The 24946-nt window shown below is 33.0% G+C and overlaps 1 protein-coding gene across 5 annotated transcripts in view; it reads right to left on the reverse strand.

Moving 5' to 3' along the window:
* LOC126879459 (PHD finger protein 20) overlaps nucleotides 1–24946 on the reverse strand; it is a 54013-nt gene that overhangs the window by 20155 nt on the left and 8912 nt on the right. For 2 of the 5 annotated variants that reach the window (XM_050642476.1, XM_050642473.1), the window contains exons 1-6: nucleotides 14091–15336; nucleotides 10894–11212; nucleotides 10635–10796; nucleotides 10153–10421; nucleotides 5510–5719; nucleotides 4649–4684 (exon numbers count right to left, since the gene is read on the reverse strand). In XM_050642476.1, the coding sequence (XP_050498433.1) occupies nucleotides 4649–4684; nucleotides 5510–5719; nucleotides 10153–10421; nucleotides 10635–10796; nucleotides 10894–11212; nucleotides 14091–15219 (2125 nt within the window). In that variant the 5' untranslated portion in view covers nucleotides 15220–15336. Of the gene's footprint in view, nucleotides 1–4648; nucleotides 4685–5509; nucleotides 5720–10152; nucleotides 10422–10634; nucleotides 10797–10893; nucleotides 11213–12174; nucleotides 12193–14090; nucleotides 15337–24946 lie in introns of those variants that run through there. The other 3 variants (XM_050642478.1, XM_050642477.1, XM_050642474.1) reach the window with 3 other exon arrangements.

The following is a 24946-nucleotide window of genomic DNA, read 5'->3' on the forward strand; positions in this document are numbered from 1 at the left end:
ATACAGTTGAGTGCACGAGTCTTTACCCGTGCGTTATCATTTAATTAAAGCATACGAAATAAGTCGGAAATTTACTAAACGCAACAGCAAGTGACAGAAAGTGGGTATTATTCCGATCACGGGTTATAGTATAAAATTTGACGTTATCAAATAAATAGAATGTCAAATTTAAGTTTTGTTTTAAAATTTTGGTGCATAATTAGAGCTACATTTGAAGTAGCTTAATAAATTATTTTATTATCATTGATTAATAATTAAATAAAGAATTTATAAAAAAATTCTATATCATAGTTTCTTTTTGTTATTTTATTCACTTTGGAGGAACATTAAACACAAGCATTCCTTAACTGTGTCAATGAGGTTAGCTTTGTACGTTGTCAAAATTTATCGTAAAATAACATAAACTTATCATAAAATTTCTAACTCCAATATAAAATTAGTTGTGAAAACAACTGTTTGTATACTATAAAAAACTTCAAAATGCAAAAATTCGACAAAATAACAGCAAAAAATTCAACAAACTGACAGCCACAAAAGTAAACAAACCAAAACGTCAGAAATTGTACTTAAAAATATGTGAAAACATCCCCAATCGCCTTTTTTTGTACCTATCACTTTTCAATGCACTGAGTCTAGATCGTTCATAACAATAACATGTGTTTTTACTTAAGAACAGGCGGCAGGTGGTTTGTCATTAGTTTCATGCGTGGATGCTAGATAAAAAGTATGTGTTTTATCTCGCCAGGTATTAATGACGCACGGGTAAAGACTCGTGGACTCAACTGTAAGCAAGATTTCTAAGTAGTTTCGTATATATGTTATTATTAAATGAACAAACGAAACATTACAAAAAATATAATAATTAGCAACAAATAGTAGGATGTATTAAAACCAAGATATATTTTAAATGATAGTGGTCTGTCTTGGTATAGTAGTGTTTTTCTTCTTGATGTGTCTATCCGTGACGAATGTTGGCGATCATCATGGCAATCTTTATATTATCTGCAGCGGCGCTGACTGTTATGAGTCCGCGCTGAGGACCAGGTTATGAGGTTAAATCTGGTTATGAGGTTAAACCAGGTTATGAAGTTCTTCAACCAGGATGTTCTCTTCTTCCTGGACCTCGCTTTCCAAATATTTTTCGTTACTGAATGGCTTCTAGGAGACCAAGCTGGCTTCTAGGAGAAACCATCATAGACGAAATTCAAAGGAGACAACTGATCTGGTACGGTCACTGTAGAAAGAATGCACGACGACAGGCTGCCAAAACAAATTCTAAAATGGACGCCAAGGGAAATAAGGAAGAGAGGAAGGCCGAAACAATCATTCGAAGGCGGCATTCAGAAGGCAATGTCAGAAAGGAATCTTCAGCTTAGCGAATGGAACGACCGACGAAGCTGGAAACTGGGAACCGGAAGGCGAAGAACGCTATAAATAACCGGGATAATAATGAAAAATTGTAGGAAATAAAAAATAGAGAAAGGAAGGGCAGTAGGACCAGATGATATTCCTGGGGAAGTATGGAGAGCATTGGGAGAGACAGGAATAAGTTGGCTAGCAGGTCTATTTAATAGAATTATGGAAGTTAAACAAATGCCAGACGAATGAAGACGCAGTATATTAGTACCTGTCTACAAAAACAAGGGAGACACACAACAATGTACAAACTACAGGGCTGTAAAACTACTTAGCCACACCATGAAAATATGGGAGAGAGTAATTGATAAACGGATACGTGAAGAAACCGAAATATCCGATAATCAATTTGGCTTTATGCAGGGCAGATCAACAACAGATGCAATTTTCATTGTAAGGCAACTGGAATACAGAAAATACAGGAATAAAGAGACCAACGCTCATAGGGTATTCATTGATCTTGAGAAAGCATATGATAGAGTTCCTCGAGAGATTCTTTGGTGGGCACTCAATAAGAAAGGAGTCTCTGGCGAATATGTAAAGATTGTGAGAGATATGTATGAGGGAGTAACGACGAGTGTTAGGACAGGTGTGGGAGAGACTGATAAATTTCAGGTGAAAGTAGGATTGCACCAAGGCTCGGTGCTTAGTTCTTATTTATTCTCATTGGTTTTGGACCAGATAACAGCGAAACTACAGGGTAGCATTCCATGGTGCCTAATGTATGCTGATGATGTAGTGTTAATAGGAAATCGTGAAAGAGGCTTAGAACAAAAACTGGAACAGTGGAGACAAGCTCTGGAGGAAAAAGGTTTAAAACTTAGTATAACAAAAACAGAGTATTTGGAATGTTCATTTAAAGATGGAGTTACTACAAATAAAATGGTATCTTTGGATGGTGAAATGATTGTGAAAAGCAATAGTTTTAAGTATCTAGGATCGGCATTACAGAGTAATGGAGAAGTAGATGGAGATGCATGCAGTAGAATTAGGGCTGGATGGATGAAGTGGAAAGAAGCGGGTGATGTGTTGTGTGACAGAAAAATTCCAATGAAGCTGAAGGGAAAATTCTATAAAACAGCCATAAGACCGGCTATGATGTACGGAACTGAATGTTGGGCAGTGAAAAAGAAAGAGGAACAACGAATGCATGTGGTGGAAATGAGAATGCTTAGATGGATGAGTGGAGTAACAAATAAAGATAAAATTAGAAATGAGTATATTAGAGGAAGTCTAGGTGTGGCACCAATTGATGCCAAAATAAGAGAGCATAGGTTAAGATGGTTTAGTCATGTTCAACGTCGAGACGTTAACCACCCAATACGAAGAATAGCTGAAGTGCAGATTCCTGGAAGGAGTAGGAAAGGAAGACCAAAGAAGACCTGGGGGTAGAAGATAAGGCAGGACATGTTGGTAAAGGGGATTAATATTGATATGACCCAAGATAGAATTGTGTGGAGAAATGCAATTAGGGAAGCCGACTCCGCATAGGGATAAGGCAAAGAGAATGATGATGAATAATGAAAAACTCTAGGAGACCATATCTGGATTAATTTCGCATAATGTGTCCAAAGCACTATAACTTTCGAGATTTGATGGTGGTCAGTACCCCTCGGTTCTTCTTCATTCTTCTGAGGACCTCCTCTAGTAGTCACGAATGTATTATCCTGCGCAAAGAACTGTAGGCGAATTCTATAATTTTCGTTATTATCGCGAAAGCTAAGCTAAACGATAGCGAAGTTGATTTATGTTTATATTCTATAAGGTTAGTTTTCGCTTTCGCTTCGTTATCCTAGCGGCATACGATAATATACGAGTTTAAACGACGTATGAATAAATAATTACGGCAACATTGCAAATATACGTGCAGGGAGTAAAAAAAAGAAGAAGTAAAGAAAGAAGAAGAGTAACTAGCAGTTACATGCTGTTACATGACGCATGACGTATTTATTTATATAACCTTATTGCACAAGTTTGATTGAATTATTTCCTTGAATAACTATATTTTTAGTATATTTTAATAAAAATGTTGCCGGTGCAATTTGGTCTATATTATGGAAAACTCGCGAAGAAACCATCTACGGTTAGCGCGAGAGGAAAGCGGGTTCCTTCGAGATAGAAGTGACCCATTTGGTTTAACAGATATAAGGTTTATTGATATTTTTCGCTTAAGCAAAGAACTAGTTCGATTCCTTTTTGATGAGCTACAGGAACTTACGGAAGATATGGTGTAAGAGCATCACGAATTCATTATCAACAAAAAACACAGACTTCTTGCGGAATCAACAACGAACAACCCGCTTAGCGCTTGCGCTTGTGTACCACGTGAAAATGATCGACCAATCACTATCGAAAGCGAAACGAAACGCAAGCCAAAAGTTATCGCTTTCGCTTTGTAATCGGCTTCGTGATCTGCTTCTCCGGTTCTTCCCGAATGAGCTTACAGAATAGCAAACCGTCGGATAACGAACGTAATTGTTTCGCGTTGATCTTATAGAATCGGTCCACTGATCGTCAATGCCAGAAATCGAGAATAAAATGACTGGCAAGACAGCAGAGGATAGCGATTAAAAAACTCGGCAGCTTTTTAATCTCAACAATTCTACATGTTTAACTGGCTCTCTGATGAAGTCTACATCTTCTTCTTCTTCGTCGCCTTTTTCCCATTATGAATTCGTCGTTTCTGTCCTCTACCGCATCCTATTCTCCCAGTCGCCATCTCTGAGGTCTCTATCTATCAGCATTACCTATGTAAGTTTTCCATCTCATAGAAGGTCTTCCTCTCCGTCCTCTTCAGGCGGATCCCAATCCAGTATTCTTTTCGTTCATCTGTGCTCTGACATTCTTTGTAAATGCCCGTACCATTGCAGGGCTCTGTTTTCTAAATTTTTTGTAATTCAACCTCCATTCTGTTCCATATTTCCTCTGTTCTTATTGTATCCTCTTTGGTGATTTGTAGGCATCTTCTCATAACTCCAATTTAACTGTCCGTATTTTATTTCGTATTGTTGCTGTCATTGCCTATACTTCTGCTCCATGTCCTTTTTTTGTTGTTTTCTTTGGTTAGAATGTTGTTCTTCATCATTCCATGAAGTGATTTCGTGGCTTGTTTTCCCCGTGCTATTTTCATTTCTATTTGTTTCATACAAGTACCACCTTGGCTTAAATACTTAAAAGTCTTACAACTCTTATTCTAGATATTAAAACATAAAGAAATAATAAAAATTATTACTTAAGAAGTGGCTCTCCATCTTGAAGTCAAAATCGTCTTTTGCAGCAAAAAATAAATAAATGTTAATTAGTTATAACAGAGTAAACATTTTATTTTATAGTTCGTAAATAACCAATAAAACATGTTAGTTTACGATAACATAGGCAAAACGATAACGTGGACGATAACAAAGGCAAACGAAGAAAGACTACATGTTTGACTCATAGGGAAGATCTGTGGGCCTGTGCTTGATGAAGCACAGGGACAATATAGGATAAGAACTAACCAAGAGCTCGAAGAGCTATACCCAGACGCTAAAATAATAAAAGAAATAAAGTCCAGAAGACTCCAATGGACAGGACACCCCAGAAGACATTCTGACGAAAGAGCAGTAAGGCTGGTATGGGAGGGAGTCCCAATTGGAAGAAGACACGTGAACGCCCTCGACTCCAGTGGCAGAAGATCTGAAAGCTATCTCCATCTGAGATGGAGATTGCTCAAGAGAGAAGAGTGGCGGCATGATGTCGAGTTGGCTAAAACTGGGCTTCTGTGTGAAAGTAGAATGGGTAATACGCAATTTGGATTTAGAAATGGTCTAACAACTAGAGAAACACTATTTTGTATGCGCATTCTCTTACAAAAAAGTTGTGACTTTCGAAAAAACTTGTTTCATGGATCTTGAGAAGGCATTCGACTGATTAAACATAATAATATAATATAAGCAATAATATATTGAGAGCAAATTGGGTTCAATCGTTATAGATAATAGATAAAATTCAAGTGTAACAAATGAAAATATTATGTATATGTTACTTTCTGTGTTTATTCAAATATAAATAGATAGATACAATAAATATAAAATAGAACATTTTAAAAGCTCACCTGGAGACCTGTCGAGATTTTCACCAACAGTACGAGCGTAGGCCAAGTCGGCAACATTGGGAGTTGAATCCAGAAATTTGGTATATTCAGGATGGTAATGCTTGACGTGCATTTGGGCCAAATTTTCTCGCCTGAAATTCTTGCCACACCCTTCTATCGGGCATTTATATGCACTGTCTTCGAAAAGGATCTTCAAACAATTGGCGTTACCTGGAAAAATTATTATTTATTTAGTTATCTGTTGATAAATTATAATCTGTGGTAGTGCAAAATAAAAAAATTACAATATGTTAGAGATAATCCACATTTTGCCAATAATTCAGGTAGTGAATTGTTGGTAATTAAAAAATAACATTCATAGAATGTTGGTGTGTTAATTTATTGGAGAAAAGTATGGGTATTGAATATATCGTCGGTCGGATTCATTACTGGAACATTTCCAAAATTAGCTATTTTGAACTAAGTACGTAAAATGGTTAAAAATTGCGGACTCTTTCTGAATCACTAACGGAATAAAATATAATCGTCCTTAATAACTGTCAAAATGACAAAAACCGATATAATATTGTTCTATTTCGTGTAACATCCCCATCCACTAACAGTTTATTTCGAAATGTTCCGATACGACTTTAAGATCATTACGTGAATATTATTTACAACGGTATATTTCGATAAGTTCCAGTACGCCGTTGAGAATCCAATGTTGAAAAATTATTTTCTTGTATTAAATACAAGAAATTTTGTATCAGTTGTGCTTTGAACGCGATATAGAGTGTATGTTTTAACTGCATAGTTTCTTTAATTATGTCTTCAAGAGCACAGAAGTTGATTGAACTAGCTATTTCAAGTTTATTAACGGAAAATGTAGAGGACAATCATGGACATGGTAAGTTTTTTTATGAAAATAATTCTATGATCATACCTATTTTAATTTTAACAGTACCCGAAGTTAATATTTTTAAAGCAGATGGTCCAATGTGTTAATAAGTAACTATTCGGTACTGCTATTACTTAAGTAGGTACATTTTAAATTTTTTTGCATTAAAATGTAAGTATGTATATTGTTACTAAAATGATAATAAACGATTTTTATCTTTTCGATTAGGGGGTCAGTCTGTTGTGGACATGGACTATGAAAGAAGCCCGTCTTCAAGTATGAGACGACATAATACTGATACCTCTTTTACTGTTTCTCAAGTGGCGCCTATATTAAGTAAGAACTTTTTTGTATGTTCTCTACATTTTTTATGCCTTACATTCTTTTATTTTTACGTTATAAACCTTATTTAGTTGTAGGTGACGAAGTAGACAAAATATTATCATCGAATTGGGTAATCGAAAACCCCATCACGTTTTTTACTAATTATTAGGTAACATTTTCCAGGGCTTCTAAATTAAGAATATTTTTTAACTTTCAGGAAATGAATTGGTTCAATCACAGCCTGTAACAGAAACAGAAAATGATATTAACTTAGCTAACGTAGAACTACAAGATGGAAATGTTTCTGAATCTGAAAAAGTGTCTACTACCCGGAATAAAACTAAAAAGAGAAAGAGAGAGCCAGAAAAGTGGATTAAGAATGTGAAAAAACAATTAAAGAATAGTGGTAAAGCCTACCAAACCGTAAAAGGACGTACAGTACCAGCTAAGAAACCAAAACCACCATGTACGAACTGTCGACTAAAATGCCCAGAGAAGATAAATGAAGAGAGTAGATTGAAACTATTTGAAGACTTTTGGAATATCGGTGACCTCACCAAACAGCGCTACTACATTAAAACTTGCATGGGAGTGGTTAAGCCGAAATATTCATTGCACAATGCGAATAGTACTCGATCATTGAATGTGTCATATCATTTTACAATACATGCAGAGAAAATTCGAGTATGTAAACGATTCTACACAGCAACGTTGGATATAGGACATTCGTTTTTATCTACAGTTAATAAGTTATCTAATTCGAGTGGGATAATACCGGAGGACCGTAGAGGACATCACGGCAATACTGGTAGGTGTCTATCAGACGATGTTAAAGATATTGTCCGAGAACACATAAATTCTTACCCTAGAAAAGAGTCACATTATTGTCGAGCATCTTCAAGTAAGGAATATCTAGACGGTGATTTGAATTTGGCTTTGATGTATCGCCAATATAAGGAATGGTGTCATCAAAATAACAAATTTAAAGTCAAAGAAGGAACTTACGAACACATTTTTCGAAATGAATTTAACATTGCGTTTCATAAGCCAAAGAAAGACCAATGCTCTTTGTGTTTGTCCTATCAAAATGCTACAGGTGATGATAAGTTACAGTTGATGTGTGCCTATGAACAGCATTTGAAGGAAAGAGATTTGTGCCGAGAAGAAAAAAGAGCTGACATAGCATCATGCAAAAATGATGAAAGTAAAATAATATGCTGTTATGACATGCAAGCTGTCCTGCAAACACCCTCCGGAAATGATTCCCTTTTTTTCTATAAAAGAAGGTTAAATGTATACAACTGCACCGTCTATGATGTTGTGTCAAAAGCTGCTAACTGCTACTTATGGAATGAGTCGTTAGGGGGTAAAGGTTGCGATGAAGTCGGTACATGTATTTATTTATTTTTAAAAGATAATTGTGTAGGAAAACATGTTATATTTTATACGGATAACTGTTCAGCTCAGAACAAAAATAAATACTTACTAAGTCTTTATCACTATGCTATTCAAATTTTAAAAGTTAAATCAATTACGCACAAGTACTTAGTAGTTGGACATACCCAAAATGAAGGGGACAGGGTCCATAGTACAATCGAACGAGAAAAATCAAGGATATTAAAAAATGGTTCCATTTTCATTCCATCACAATGGATATCGCTAATTCAATGTGCCAAAAAGACTGGACTTCCATACAGAGTACTAGAATTAGACTTCACAGATATTTTAAATCTAAAAGATCTAGTAACACAGTTTGGTAAAAACTTTACAGAAAATACTGATGGTGATCGTGTTGTATGGAATGATATACGAAAATTTTTTATGCAAGCTACTTCTCCATACCAAATTTGCTATAGCAACTCTTATGATCCGGAAGCTACGATGAAATTCATTAATGTACGCCATAGGACAAGGGGCAAAAGTGCAGCTAATGACGTAGAACAACACCTTCGAAAAAAAAAAACAGGTACGACCAAAGATATCGAGTTTAAAGAAAAGGGACTTACTGTCCTTATGTGACTCGAATGTAATTCCGAAGGTATACCGCGAGTATTACGCTGGGTTACCAGCCACAGAAAATCATGCTGAGCATGAAGAACAATGTGAGAACAATTAATTATTATTATAAAATATTTCTGATTTTCCTACATTTTTTTAATTTTATTTTTTCATTTAATTTTCGATTTGTGTACTTGAGAATAAACGTTCAATTGAAATTTGTTGTCATTTATTTATTTCATTAACAGAACATTTAGAAATATACCTTTTATATAAATTTCAACCTACACATTAATAGCATGGTTTCTAAGTCATTAAAGATGCTTGGCTTTGTTAAAAGATGCAGCTATGACTTTACGACTGGTCGTTCTTTAAAATTTCTTTATTGTTCTTTGGTTAGACCACATTTAGATTATGCATCATGTGTTTGGTCACCTCAATATAACTGTCATATTAATAAAATCGAACAAGTTCAGCGTAAATTCTTACGTTATTATGCTTATAAGATGCATCTCACTGGTCATAGTTATGAGTCTTTACTGCAAATTATTCGACTTGACTCATTACAGAGTCGTCGTCAACATAAAGATCTTTGCTTCTTATATAACTTAATTCATGGTCATAAATTCTGTATCCCACTTTTAAATAAAATTGGTCTACATGTACCTTCAAGAACCACCCGTTCTGTGACCACCTTCCACGAGGTCATTAACCGCACAAATTATAGTTCAAGTTCCTATCTCTCTAAAACTCTTAAATTAGCAAACACATTATCTCCGCAAATTGATTTCTTTGTGAACGACTTTACTGCGTTTTCCACACAATTATATTTATACTTATCTTAATGTTCTAATTTCAAGACTGATTTGTCAACTACTGTTATTGTCTTTGTTCTAGGATAAGTTGTATTTGTCAATTTCAAAATGTTCTAGCTCTCAATTGTTGAATGAGAGCAAGTAAGTTTATTCTTTATTATTGTTTGTTATGTATTTACCAATTTTGTATCTACTAGATCTTATTTTTCTAATTTGTGTGACATTTTAATTGTAAAAATTTTAATTGTATCATGTACTAATGGACTTCGGTCCGTAAATGAATAATAAATAAATAAATAAATACCATTAGATCCTTCACTTGCAATAGTTTTCTAATACATACTCCTAATTCATTACTGGAACATTTCACAAAATTATTTATTATTAAAAAAATAACAGGATTTTAAATTTTTTAACAATTCCTCATTAAACTGTAACCCTTGTTTAATACATTGGCGTAATAATCTTGAAAATCGGAGAAAACTGTTTTGATTAAATTGGCATTTCAAATGCTCTTCAAACTTTAACTTGCATTTTCCAACAATAACATAATTTGAAATGTTCCAATAATGAATCCGACCGACGATATATCAACCGAAAAATGATGTGAAAATAAAATAAAGTCTTACTTTCTTCTTTGACAGGCTCTTCTGTTGGTTCTGGCTCGGGTTCTTTTAGTACTGGCACAGGTATTGGTTCTTTGGGATCTTTCTCTGGAGATTTTGGTGCAGGTTTTACTTTTACTCTTACTCTTACTGGAGCCGATAAATGAGGATCTTTCCGTTTTCTTCGTAACACCAAAGAAAAGTCAAACAAATTTTGATTGACACCTTCAATAGGATGTTCTTCCAAATATTTCGCTATTTCTGTTTTTGATCTGAATTTCTTATCCTCAGGACTAGAAAATCAATTACATTTAAAATACTAGTTTTTATAACACTTTACATAAATGAAAAAAATATATTATTTATTTACACAAACAGGAAATTCAAAACTTTTAAAATAAATTGCTAATCTAATTAACTTTAAATTTTTACTAATTTTAAGCCGAGTCTTAAGCTTAAGACCTGTAGGTGCAACCAGGCATAACTACAAGTAAAGTGAAGCATACCTAACAATGACAGTATCCCATTTTCCAGGAAAACCTTTCTTTTTCAAAATATGTTTGTTCCATCCCTCTGGAAGACGAGGATCTGGTACGATGTAGGATGTTTTTAAGCCGTCTTGAGTTTTAAGGGTGGATTCTATACCGACTGGCTTTCCCTTGTACCAACTAAAACAAAATTCAATGAATCGACTAGGAATCATCAAAAATGGATTTACTGCTTATATAAAAATAAGCGTGAATATAGAAAAATATTAAAAAATACCTTGGTTTCCAATTTTCAATTTCCTCGGCAGTCAACTCTCTCATTGGATAATCTATTAGAACTTCCTGAGCTTCTTCTGATAGAGGTAAACTAGCAGCTGAACTCCTCTTCTGTTTATCCTCTGACTTAGCAATCCTTCGTCTTTTCTTGAATAGAGTTGCCACATTTAACTTCCGTTTCTTCGTCCTTCTATCCTGTTTGGTAGTTCTTATAGGTTCGAAAAGGGGACTAGATTGAAGATGTCTACCAAGCGCCTTAGCCATACGATGAGCTTTTAAAACTTTTGGAAAACCATCATCGAAGATTACCTCATAGGTATCTGAAAAATAAAGAACATAGTTAATCTCATTACCTCTTTCTTTCCTTCTCTCTCTGACTGTATTTGTTTCTTGAAGTAATGTAATTAGCATTTAAAAAATTTAATTGTCATTAAAAGAATACTTGGTGTCTAGGATGGTAAAACCATCTTAAGTTTTTGTTTTTAAAACATCTTAATATATTTTGTATTTAACCTTTTCCATGCAATGCATAAGTTCAACTTTCCCCTTTTATCGAATATGCAGAGAACCCTATGGTGCAACTTCCACACAGTGTCGTTTATACATATTCTGGATACTAGAATACTGCAGTTTTCGGAGAATGAAACATACATACTGTTAATAGATGTCAGCCATTTCCCTGGGATTCCCAGATAAGATAGGGAGTACACAAGCTATGAAAAAAAGGGGTTTTTTGCTAACATTTATTTATCATTTCAATTTTTTTCATTTAGTTCCTAGTTTTAAATCAAATGTAAAAAAAGTATAAACTATACAATTGAAAAATAAAAAGTCTCATAATTGAGCAAGTCATGAAATGTTGCACAATCAGATACAGAAAGTTATTATGAATCAAACTACAGAAAAAAAAATAACCAAATGATAAGGAAATAAAATCATATGTATAGTGATAATGAATCTCTATTAAAATAGAGAAATTAGAACCTTAAATCAAGGGGTAAAAAAATAGAAAAGGGTTACCAAAGAAAACCTGCACACTACAATAGCAAAAATGGAAGGAATTTAGTAAATGAGCAGGACATACTAAAGGTATGAAAAGAATGTTTTGAAGAGGTTCTAAGTAAACAAAATACCCCCAACAAAATATGAATAACAAGAAATAAAAAATAATAGAGCAACTAAAGAAAAAGAAAAGCTCACAATAGGATGAGCATCATTATTTGGGTATTTTTAGGATTGAATTATATTACTAGAAATTAATTTCATTGTGATCTGTATGTACCTGTGTTGTTCTGTGAATTTTGTAATTACTCAAGTCTTGCGTTAATATTATGTTTGAAAAACATAACAAAATATAACTTCATCAACACCTTGTCAGTTATACACTCTTCCAACACAATTTTGTTTCTTTAATAATCTTTTGTGAAAATGATTTCCAGAGTTCAAATCAAAATGTCAAATTATTGAGGTAAAAATGTAATTGTCATTACAATCATGATATTTAAAAATGTTACTTTTGAGTGTTACTTTTTGACTGGTTGTTGATTTCAGGTTTTGTTGATATTTTGGCATTTTGGGGAAGATATTGAAGGACACAGATTATGCAAGATTCAGCCACTTTTCTATTGGATACGAGAAAAATTTCAAATACCAAAACATAAGTCAATACATACCCAGATAAAGCATTTTTATATTTGATTGTTTTGAAAATTTTCATAATTCCAATAAATATTATGTTTAATGCCTGGTTGCACCAACAAATCTTAAGCTTCAGCTTACTCAAGCTCAGCTTGTAGATAGGGCCGCCTTAAGTTTCACTTACGTTGTACTATAATTTTTGATTCTTATCTAAGTACATCTAAACTAAGACAAAGGTTGAGATGAAATCCACATGGCAATCCATTGTGCCAAACTGAAAATTGATCTAAGATTCAATGGTGCAACTCATATTTTTCGTAAGCTGAGCTTAAGGCATATCTTTACTTTAAGATCTGTCGGTGCAACCAGGCATATATCAGCTATATTTTTGTTTCAATATCAAGTTTCAATGTACTATAGTTGATTTTTTAACCAAGAGGAGTAAACTAAAAAGACAGATTCACACCCAAGAAAGTTACTAGAAAAGTCACCAAATTCATCTTCTTTTTTCATTGATCATATCAGCTTTCGATGATAATCCATACATATTATATTATACTAACACATCGCTAGAGTGCTAAAAACATCTGTTTTTATATAAAAGTAGACTAAAAATCTAAAAATTAAAGGAATAATGTAGAAAACACAAAAAATCACTGATATACTTAATTAACCTATAAAATGACAGAAGTGCCAAAATTTCATAAATGTCATTAGTGTCATTCAGAGCTAAGTGACGACACCATCTTTTTTATTTGGATTAGTGCTGTTTCACTCTTACGCATAGTAAAGCTGCTACAGTTGTCCCCCTCTTCCGTGCCTATCTTCACACTGAACGTCATCATAGATTTTCTATACAATGTGTTAGAAAGAGATGCAGCAAACCAGTCCATGAGATCTTGTCGTCAGTAAGCGCGGAAGGTAGGCTCCCTCTATGTTAATATATACCTGTATGGAGTAAACTTGCCTGCAGTTGGACCAATTAGAAACAAGCATTACGGCACAGTAAATTTGAATCACTCCTCTTGGTTAAAAAACAAACAATAATATCTTGGTTTTTCCACAAGAAATCAAATGGTATTTGTAAAATTGTTCTATGATAATAAATGATAAAGAAAACAGCATTGGCATTTATGAGCAGTTCAAGATTTTGTCTTGGTACCAGCTAGAGGGACTCGTTTCCAACCAATCGGGTGTATGTGGCACTTAACCTGTTAACCCATTCACAGACACTACTGCATATGCAGACGTAATCTCCCTTTGTAAGTGTCTGCTTATGCAGTGTTGTCTGCAAATGGGTTAAACATATCATACCTATCATAAAAACTAAAAAGTTGGCAACCTCTTAAGGTACAACACAGTGGAGATAATTACCTAACCATTTTTGACTATAAATGGATGATCCAAATCATTTTAAAATTGTATTTTGACAATTGCTTCCTATTTTGAAGTAGAAACATCAACGAAAAATAGTTTTATTTGGCAATTTATGTAATTTTCACAATAGATGTTGAAAAAAAAAAGTAATGACACTGCCAAATCACTTTTCAAGATTCTTACCATTTTCGAGTACTTTGGAAACTGTAGCTGGGAATTTTCTGCAGTCACTCCAGGCAGCAAGGCATCTCTCACCTACAACGTAGGTTTCCACTTCAACTTCTTTCTTGACATTAGTTTCACTTGCAACAGTGGAAGTAGTAGGAGAAACTGTGGAAACGGTAGGTGAAACTGTGGTAACAGTAGGTGAAACTGTGGAAACAGTAGGTGAAACTGTGGAAACAGTAGGTGAAACTGTGGAAACAGTAGCTGAAGCTATGGGCGCAGAAGGTAAAATACTGACATTTTCAATTGTACTTATTACTGAACTTGTGGGTAAAACTGAACTTTCAGCTTCAGTTGATATTGAAGCTTCAATTGGAATTGTATTTACAATTGAAGTTTGGTCGATATCTGATTCCAAGCTTACAACAGGATTTGCAGAATGATTCAAGTCTACGTTTTGTGCAGGTCTTAGTCGAGAACTATTCATGGAAATCCACTCATCATGTTTACTGGGAATATCAATAAAATGAATTAGAACCTCCTTTTCTTCTTCGTCTGTCTCCATTATTTTGGCCAGACACCATTCGTTATTAAAATCTAGAGCCTCAACATATGAATTTATTGCGAAGTTTAAAGTTGCTGGAATTGATGATGGCAATTGTTTCTCAGGTCTTGAAATTCCTGTCATACTTTCATCCATCATTTTATCTTCACCCATGTCATTCTCTTGGTTAATATCAGAATTGTCTTCTTCCATCCTATTGTCTTGTAAAATGTCTTGTTCGGGTCTAATACTGGTAGAAGGTTTCTCCTTAGCTTCCGTTTTGTCCTTTTTGACAACTTTTTCATTCTTAACCACTGCCTTAATAGCCTCCAACTTTGATTTATCCCATGGGAACACACTGGGCAACACTCCATGCTTGAGCATATATTTTTTACCTTTGAAATTACAAAAATCAGCTCGAAGAAAATGTCTGGAACATACATAGAGTATCTTTATGTTCTTTTTATCTTCGGGTATTCTACACAACGACAACCACTTTGGTCTAACGTCCATATGAGGGGGAATCTTGTGAAATGTTACCCCTTCATCTTTGGAACGATTCGAAGCAGACGGGCATCCTTTTACGTTGCATTTACGCCCCATTTTAACAGTTTATACTGTTATGCCTAGAATAGAATCGCAACAAATTAAACTGTATTACATTCAGAAAAAAGAAATATTTTTACAAAGTTGTGATTTTCGTGATTTATTTGACATTGACACAAGACAATGACATTTGACATGACAAATGACAAGTTATTAGGGATTCTGTCTAAATCCTGACCCCACTGCTTTGCGCCGTGTAATTTGGGTTGCCACGAACTTGAATCAGCGAAATGGGCCTTTGAGTTATTATAAAAATATAAAGGCATATATTACATACAAACAGAAATTGGAATAAAATAGAAATGGGAAAATTATTAATTTATAGATTTTACAAAGAAAAGGTATCTAAATGTTTTTCGAGCAAGTCATGCTGTATAAAAGAATTTTATAAATAATAAAATTTTGCTATATTACCTAACCACTTTAAAAATTCACATTGTATGTTTGTCACTTTAGGCATGAATAAATTAAATTATGTAGGTAGGTAGTACGGGTAGTACCTTTTTAGATGTACTTAAAAATAAAACTGAAAAATTATTACTATAAAAAGATGGATCTGTGGCTATGCTTGACTTAAAATAAAACAATGATTAGATAATATAAAAAATCACAAATTTTATTAAATTTGGGAAAGTATAGACTCAAAATTCAAAATCAATTGATGTAAAGTCACTTGAAGGTCGGTGAAAAGCTAGGGCTGACGAAATTTAATCAGTTGTTTAAACTCTAGATTTTAATTGCGAAGCGCATTCAATGAATCATATGTGATTTGCTTTTATGCTAATAGGGCTTTTCATTCACAGTCATTTGTTTCGAGCTGCTGTCATATGTCGTATAATCCGTGTATATTAATCTTAAGGCCGCGTCTCACCATCAAATAATTTGATCAAACAGTTTGAGCAAACTCCGGAAGTACGTCAAAGTGACGTCACAATTGCAGTTTTTTTGAAATTCTAAAAATCTGTGCTCTCACTATAAGTCTAGTTTGATCAAATTTTTTGTATTGAGTTGTCTAACTTGTTTGTACTTTATTTAAAATTAAAATTTTTCATTAGTATCCACAATGAACACTCAGGATGTGACGTCACTAACTGTCACTTTCAGTTTGCTCAAACCAGTTTGATCAAATTATTTGATGGTGGGACGCGGCCTTTATACACAGATTATACAAGATATGACAGAAGCTCGAAACAAATGACAATCGATGAAAAGCCCTATTATGTCATGTGTGAATGATCATATTTATGTGATCGTTAAAATTGTTTTTAGAAAAACCCTGAAAAGACTATTTAGTGATAATAAAAATCGATATTTTACTGCAGTTACAAGATATTTAATATTAAAATAGTATTGGATGTGGTAGAATGTAGACTCTTTGTCTTTGTATAATTACCAATTGAACAGTGAAGTTGTTAGATAAATTTTCCGATTCAATCATTTCTACTGTTCACAGTTCTGTGTTTGCTTTTTGAGCAGGTATTTCATTTTCTTGACAACGAAAATGTTCGGTGTGGAAAGAATTAATAAGTGTGTGGAATGCGGAAAAGACGTACACATCATGATTAAGAAGACATGTAAAAAGTTCGCAGTAGGCAACCCAAATTACACGGCGCAAACTAGTGGGCCAGGATCTAAAATCGAGTGTTGTAGGTCACGGCAAAGAATACTCCATCCAATAAGAAGCGAAAGCATCGACTATTTCAGGATCCAAATTTGTTTGCGCATGTACGATCCGCCATGTTTCATGTATTATTTCTTATTTCTCAACCTAACCCCTAACTGTTTGTTGAACTCTCTTTTCTTGTCTAAAGGCTGTATGACACTATGCATTTTCTTGTATCATTTCTAATATCGTTTCTGATATCGTTTCTTGTATACATTTTCTTGTATCATTTCTTGTACGTACATTTGTGCCCTGTATGACACTATGCAAGTTCTTGTATCGAAAACTGTATGAAATTCGGCACGTGATTGGTCGAAATTTTGTTCGTCGCCCTGTCACGTTACATTGGTATGGTAGTACTGCTTACTGCGTCTACAGCTGATTTTAAGGATTTTATAAACTTTTAAAAACAAATATTTTAATGTTATAATAACTAGAATTTTTACGTTGACTGTTGATTATTTGTGTTTTTTATTTTGTTTTGATATTTGTGCTAAAATATTTGCATTATAATTATCTTCAGTTTGATCCAAATTGGAACTATTGTATTTTCCTCTATTAAAAAATTATGCAATATGAAACCCAAAGTTATTCTAAATATATGGTTATTAGTAGAACAGTAGTCCATACCATACCAAACGGTATATTAAGTATCAATAAAATATTTATAAATAATACCTACAAAACACAAATAAATTCATCAAGACATAAATCATATGATCATATGATCCCATTTTCAGCCGCCATTATGACATTTAGAAGTTTTACCAGCAGGTTTTACGTTTTTGCTCTTTGCGCAGAAATTGGCGCAGTTATTGTACAAGAATCTGTGCCTGACACAAATTCTTGTATCGTTTCTGATATCGTTTCTTGTATCTGTGTATGACACATTTTTTGACATATCAGAAACGATATTAGAAATGATACAAGAAAATGCATAGTGTCATACAGCCTTAAGGTTGAACCTAACAAATAATGTGAATGTATTTGTATAATTATTATTGTGTTGTTTAATCTTTTCTTATTGTAGAAAAAAGGATAATACTATTAAATATATCTAATATATATCTATTAAATATATATAATAAACTCTCATTGTGATTACTCCACGCAAAGGTGGATTTTCTTGTGTGGTTCGTGTTCGTAGTTCGTACTGGGATGCCCCACTAGATCGTGAACAAATAATTCTCTTTTCAGTACCGAGAAATCGTAGCAGGTAAACGATCGTAGGGCAATGAGAGAAGTTCCTTTTAAACATTATGTGATTCATTTTCAAACATTTATGTGATTTCATATATCTACGTACCTATCTATTAAAATTATTTATTCCCAGATTTTTAATAAAGAATAAAAACAATTTAAACATAGCTATTTTATTAGTGTTTTATGTAATTTGCAATAGTATTATTTTATTTCCAGTTAACAAACATTTGCTTAATTTTGTTCAGATCATTAAGTATTTGTCTTAGCACCCTATTCAAAATAAGTTTTCGTCATCGTAATACATTTGAAATCTAACAAACTTTAGTGTATACGGTTCTAGAAATAAAAGTCATTTTGAATTTATGCAAGGCAGGTCCACAACATCAATTTTTATTTTATGTCAGCTGAGGGAAACACTTACGAGTGGAAGAGAAAGACTTGCACATAGTGTTTATTAATCTTGAGAAGGCATATAGCAAAGTTACCAGAAACCTATTGGTACGAAGTAGGAACGGAGTGTCAGCTGCATATGTGAGAGTGGCATAAGAGATGTGTCACACGGTAACAATTAGAGAGCAGCTAAATGCAGCTGAAACTGGAAAATTTTGTGTGAAAGCAGAGCTTCATTAGGGCTAGGTTAAGTTCCGTATTAAACCCGCAGTTATTAATAACTAGAACTAGCGAATAACTAAAAAAGATAATGTTAGGAATCAGTAGGGGAAAGGAGGGTAAGATGGAAGGATAGGGCAAGATGGAAATTACCTATAAAACCCGAACTGCGCAATGAAGCGCCGGGATCCACACTCACACAGATGCAGGCGAACCTCTTCCATTTACAAACGACGGCTCCATCAGTTCAGGTCAGCTAATGAGTGTACACGCTTCCTTCTTATTTTCGCAGTTAAATGTTACGCAATTATTGAATTTTTGTGATACGATTATTTAAACAAGGTGTATAATATTATTATTATGCATTTATACAAAGTATCTGTTAGGTACAGGTTATCTGAATTGATATTTAAATAAGAGAAATAATAAAGCATTTTTAAAATATTGATATTATTATTGGAAAGGGGCATATGGGCAAGATGGAAAATTGCAACTTAGGGCAAGTTGGAAGATAATAGTTAGGCAAAAATAAAAGCAAGGAAATAGGAACCTGCGAGAATAAAAGAAAAGGTAAAGGAAAAGGGACAAAAACGGAAAAAGTTAAAAATATTGTACAACATTTAGAACAGTCTTCACAAAATGATGTGTTCTGTGTATGTGGTGAACGTTATGTGGAACCGCCCACAGAGGACTGGGTACAATGTCCTGTATGTAATGGTTGGGCACATGAATTGTGTACCGACAGAGAAGATGGCAGTTTTATGTGTGTAAACTGTAAAATGTAGTGCTTTCCTCTACATTCCATCTTGTCCGAACAAGCTTTCCATCCTGCCCTCAGGGTAAGGGCAAGATGGAATTTTTGACATTATTTTTTAATTACTCATAAAAAAATTCTACTTATTATTAATAATATTTAATGGCTGACTTTTGTAACTGTATAAGGTCTCTTTCAAGAATGATTAAAATGAAAGTTTTGCATTACGTTCTTTTATTTTTTTACACACCATAAAGTTAAGCCTTCCATCTTGCCCTCCCTTCCCCTATATACGATAAAATTAGGTGTGGATCCTATTGGAAACAAAATAAGAAACAGGTTAAGGTGGCTAGATGCTAGATCTGATATCTTCTTTGTTTCATATAGGCAGTACTGCCTGTTTTTCTTCAACGGTGCATTTCATTCTGTCCCTAAATTGTCATTACAGCTTTTCCTTGGGCGTCCTATACTTCTTCTGCCTAACAGTGACCTGTCCCTGGCTATTCTTACTATCCTTGTGTTGAGTCCACTCTTCTTTTCTGTTCTTTACCCAGGTATTTATATTGTCTACCCCACATATATGCTTCTGATTTCCTCACCTCTTACCCTGTCCTGTAGTCCTTTTCCAGCAATCCTTCTTAAGATCTTCATTTCGTTGGTCTCCAGATGTCTGTGTGTTTTGCTTGTATCTGGTCTTGTTTCGGCCGTATAAGTCATAACGGCCTAATAACTGACTTATTGGGGCCTTTGTTTGCACTCTTACGTGTTTGTTGTTCCAAATTGTGTCATTTAAGCATCGGGCCGTTCTATTGGCTTTAATGATTTGTTCTTTTACCTCTTCTTCGATATTGTTGTCAGCTGATAGATTAATTCCCACGTATTAGATGCTAGATGTGATGGAATAATTGTTATATATCCAGGCAAGTTGAATTTGGTACAGTACAACCAGAGTTTCCAGAAACCTCAGATGCACAGAAAGAAATCGAAGGTGAATAAAGTCATTCTAGCCTCAGCCGCAGAGTTTCCTCGTGCAGCGAGAATATGGTGGTGTTGGAGGTCAATAGACATTCAAAGAAATTTGTCAAAAGGAAGCAGAAAAGTTATCAACATAAGACAAAGTTAATAGAAAATTTGAAAGTATAATTCTGTACTAAGTTAAAAGGTCTTGGGTCAAAAATATCTATTTTCACAAGTTTTTTAGTACGAAAAAATGTAATAGACATCGATAGAAATTTTAATCTCTATTTAGAAATTAACTATTAAATTCAACTAAGCATTAAAAATCCATCACGTTTATATAAGTTTACAAAACTTAGTCAAAATCGATATTTTTAACTTAAAACCTTTTTACTTGTCAGTACAAAATTGATATATGGGTTATATTAAATTATACAGAAAAAAAATACAATTCATATTAAATAGATCAACTTAAAATCACTAGTTTTAATTATTACTTTGTTTCTCAGTGTAACTCAAATTTCCTACTGTTTTGAACGAATTCCTCATTACTTTTCTCAGTGTAGTGTGAAGTATTACCCCTACCATTCTCTGACGGATATTTCTGTCCCCTGAATATCAAAGGAGCCGACAGGTAGTTTCGCTTCTTGTTGGATGGAGTATTCTTTGGTCACGGTTATTAGACTTTATTACGGTTGTCTTGTCCAACGGTGGTGGGGAGACTTATATTTTTGACTTTACATCACAAGAGTTTACATTCCCATATTTTTAAATTATTTTCGATCATTGAATGTGTGTTATTGTGTATATATGTGTATTATTTGTGTTATTATGAAATAATAAGAAAAATAGTACACATTTTATCTTATACCGGGTTGCGAATCGTAAAAAGGGCCATAGGAAACTCAATGTAAAGTTCTGAATTGTTGAATTCCTGCTTCCCTAATTATTCTACATCAAAAATCATGAGAGAATATTTGTAGGGAATTAAAATCTGTATTAAAATCAAAAGTTAAAAATTTTCTACGATTTAAATGCATTCCAAAATTTTGAAAAATATGATACATTTGCCACAATATAGGTATGCGTGTAAAAGTAAGGCCACACGTTACTATTTAACTGACAGTGCTCACACCATTGACTGAATAAAAAAAATCTTTATTATTAATCCTTTCTCCGCAACTGAGGGTATCTTATCAACTGTATTGTTTTTAAACAGTAGATGATAAAATAAAAATATTGACAGTTCAAAAATGTAAACATTATTGCATTGTGTGTGGCCTAAGTTTGGGCTGAAAACTAAAATGTATTACATTTTTACAAAATTTTGGAATATGTTTAATTACGTATTTAGACCAATTTTAACAGTTCTTTCCAATACAGATTTCAATCCTCTTCAAATAGTTTCTAATGTCTTTTGATGTAAAATAATTATTAGGGAAGCTGGAATTCAATAGTTCAGAATTTTACATTGAGTTAAATGCACTACCTACTTGTATTGGAGGAATTCATTTTAGAGGCCTTGGAGAACCGGTGGTAGGTTGATGTGATCTACACCGATTTCTCCAAGGCATTTGACAGAGTGAATAAGGATATATTAGTTAAAAAATTATCTGCATTAGGAATTCATGGATCATTATTATCATGGCTTGAAAGTTACTTAACAAATAGAAGACAATTTGTCAAAATTCATGATTGCTTATCATCAGAAATTAAAGTCTTATCAGGAGTTCCTCAAGGAAGTCATCTCTCTCCAATGCTTTTTAATTGTTTTGTCAACGATGTTTTAAACTGTTTTTCCGATTGTAAAATATTACTGTATGCTGATGATTTAAAGATATTTAGGGTAGTTAAAGATATAAATGACTGTCTTCTAATACAAGAGAATCTTGATAGTTTTTTCAGGTGGTGTTGTGACAATAAACTGAATTTAAATATTGATAAATGTAAAATAATGAGATATCACAGAATCTTACAACCTACACTCTTTAACTATTCGATTGACAACAGAAACTTCCATTAAAGATTTAGGCATTATTTTTGACTCATCTTTGAGTTTTACTAAGCACTTTGAGTTTGTTGTTAATAAAGCTTTGAAGATGCTTGGTTTTGTAAAACGTGTAGTCTTTCTGATTTTAATAATATAAATTGTCTTAAATCTGTCTATTGTGCATTAGTTAGATCAATATTAGAATATTCAAGCTGCATATGGACACCCTACTACAGATGCCACATCGATAATATAGAGAAAGTCCAAAAAAAATTTCTAAGATTCATTGCATATAAACTAAATATACCATCTGAAAACATCAATTATAGTGAAATTCTCAACTTATTAGATTTATCATCACTGGAAAATAGAAGATCATTTCTTGATTTAGTTTTCTTATATAAGATTGCTAATGGATTGGTTGATTGCTCAACACTTCTTGAGAAGATAAAATATAGAGTTCCTCAATGTAATACTCGTAGTAAAGAACTATTTTTTGTAGACTTTCATTGCACCAATTATGCACAGAACAAAGCAATTGGAAGAATGTCTAAGGGGGCCAATAATATCGATATTGACTTTTTTGACTGTTCATTGCCTGGTTTTAAGAAAAAATTGAAAAAAAAATGCTAAATTGTATTTAATATATTTGTGTATATATGTGTGTATATGTGTATATACATATGTATGTATGTATATATATATGTATATATTTTCGATTTTTCAATCTTTATATAGTGATATTGTTCTATATATTTTAATATGTATTTATGATTGTGATATTACCTATATCTATTGTGATATGTGGTATTTTTGTAAATGGTATTTTGGCCGTAAATAAACTATTTATTTATTTATTTTATTTATTTATAAAACTTTGACGCATGTCAAAATTCTCAATGTGTTTTAATTGTATTCATTTTTTTCGAATTCTGAGAAAACTATTAAATATTTTTGAAAAATTTAAACTCAGAATGAAAGACTACATTATTACCGAGGGCTGAAAGTCCCTGAAAACTTCTATAATGTTTATTTTAATAAGTTACAGGGCTGAAAATAAAAGAGAAGTGTGATATTTAATTTCAAATATTTCATTCAATAGAATCTGCTTGTTTATTCTAAGGGGCTTTCTGCCCTCGGTAATAATGTAATCTTGCATCCTGCGTTTAAATTTTTCTAAAATACTTGGTTTTCTCAGGATTCGAAAAAAATTATATTACCATTCAAATGACAGTAAACTCTCGTGACGTAATCTCACCCTTAATGTTCATTGGTTAGTCGATTTAGGCCACCGTCATAGCCACCTTTACTTAACAAGCCATGAAGTTGAAACTTGGCAACATCTATTGGTAGACCGATTAATTCTGACAGTTCTCATTTGTTTTTAAATAATTTTCACTTTATTTACAGAGAAACTGAAATATTTTACAATATTTCGTGCTCCAAATTATAAAGAACATTAAAAGGTATGTTATTAAGATGATTTTAGTTTAATATAATATATTTTTATATAAACTTGCGTGCATATAGAAATCCGTCCACTTAAAAATTTTGTCATTTTTAATGTCTCATATTTCCTAAACCTGTTGGCAGATTGAAGTGATTTTTATAATATGTTATAGCCTAATTCTTTAACAATACCGCTATAATAATACTGTTGCTAAATAGTTAAATTTTTATGGTGTACCGGGCATTTAAAAAATACTGAAATTAAAACCCAACTATAGACTCCGGTTTTCTTAATATTCTGTTTTTTTTTTATTAATTCGCTTATGTTTAACAACTAGATTTGTTCTTTATCAATTCAGGGTGTTTCTAAATAAGTGCGACAAACTTTAAGGGGAAAGGAACAAAATGAAAAATTTTGACGCCTGTATTTTAAAGGTAATCATTTTTTTCGAATTCTGAGAAAACTAATAAGTTTTTTTGAAAAATTTAAACGCAGAATAAAAGATTACTTTATTACCGAGGCCCAAAAATCCCTTAGAATGAATAAAAAGTTTTTTTTAATGACATATTTGAAACTAAAAATCACACTAAATTTTCTTAGTTTTTCACCCCTGTAACTTATTAAAATAAACATAGAAGTTCTCAGGGACTTTAGGTCCTTGGTCCTAACGTAATCTTTCACTCAGCGTTTAAATTTTTGGAAAATACTTATTAGTTTTCTTAGGATTCGAAAAAAATGAATACCGTTTATATTCTTGTTATTGTTTTTTTTTTTGTATAATAAACGTTACTTACAAGGAATTACTTTTAATATTATTTTGTGCAAACTTCCAATTAATAATATTTTCTTGTTCGACTCAAAAAATACTATAAATTTTACCAGAATTTGTACTTTAAAATCGTAGTTTCGAAAACGGTAGTCCGAAAGTCAGACTACGGACGTCATCAATTGCGACGTTGCCTTTTTCTCTTCATGGCTTGTAAAGTAAAGGTGGCTATGCCACCGTAGTAATGTCTAAGAACCGTGGTTGTAGGTATCCTTTTAAATTAAAATATGCGTCATTGCATAGCCACCTTTTTACTCAAAACTAGATCTGAA

This window comes from Diabrotica virgifera, chromosome 2, assembly GCF_917563875.1.
Source record: "Diabrotica virgifera virgifera chromosome 2, PGI_DIABVI_V3a".
Taxonomy (NCBI): domain Eukaryota; kingdom Metazoa; phylum Arthropoda; class Insecta; order Coleoptera; family Chrysomelidae; genus Diabrotica; species Diabrotica virgifera.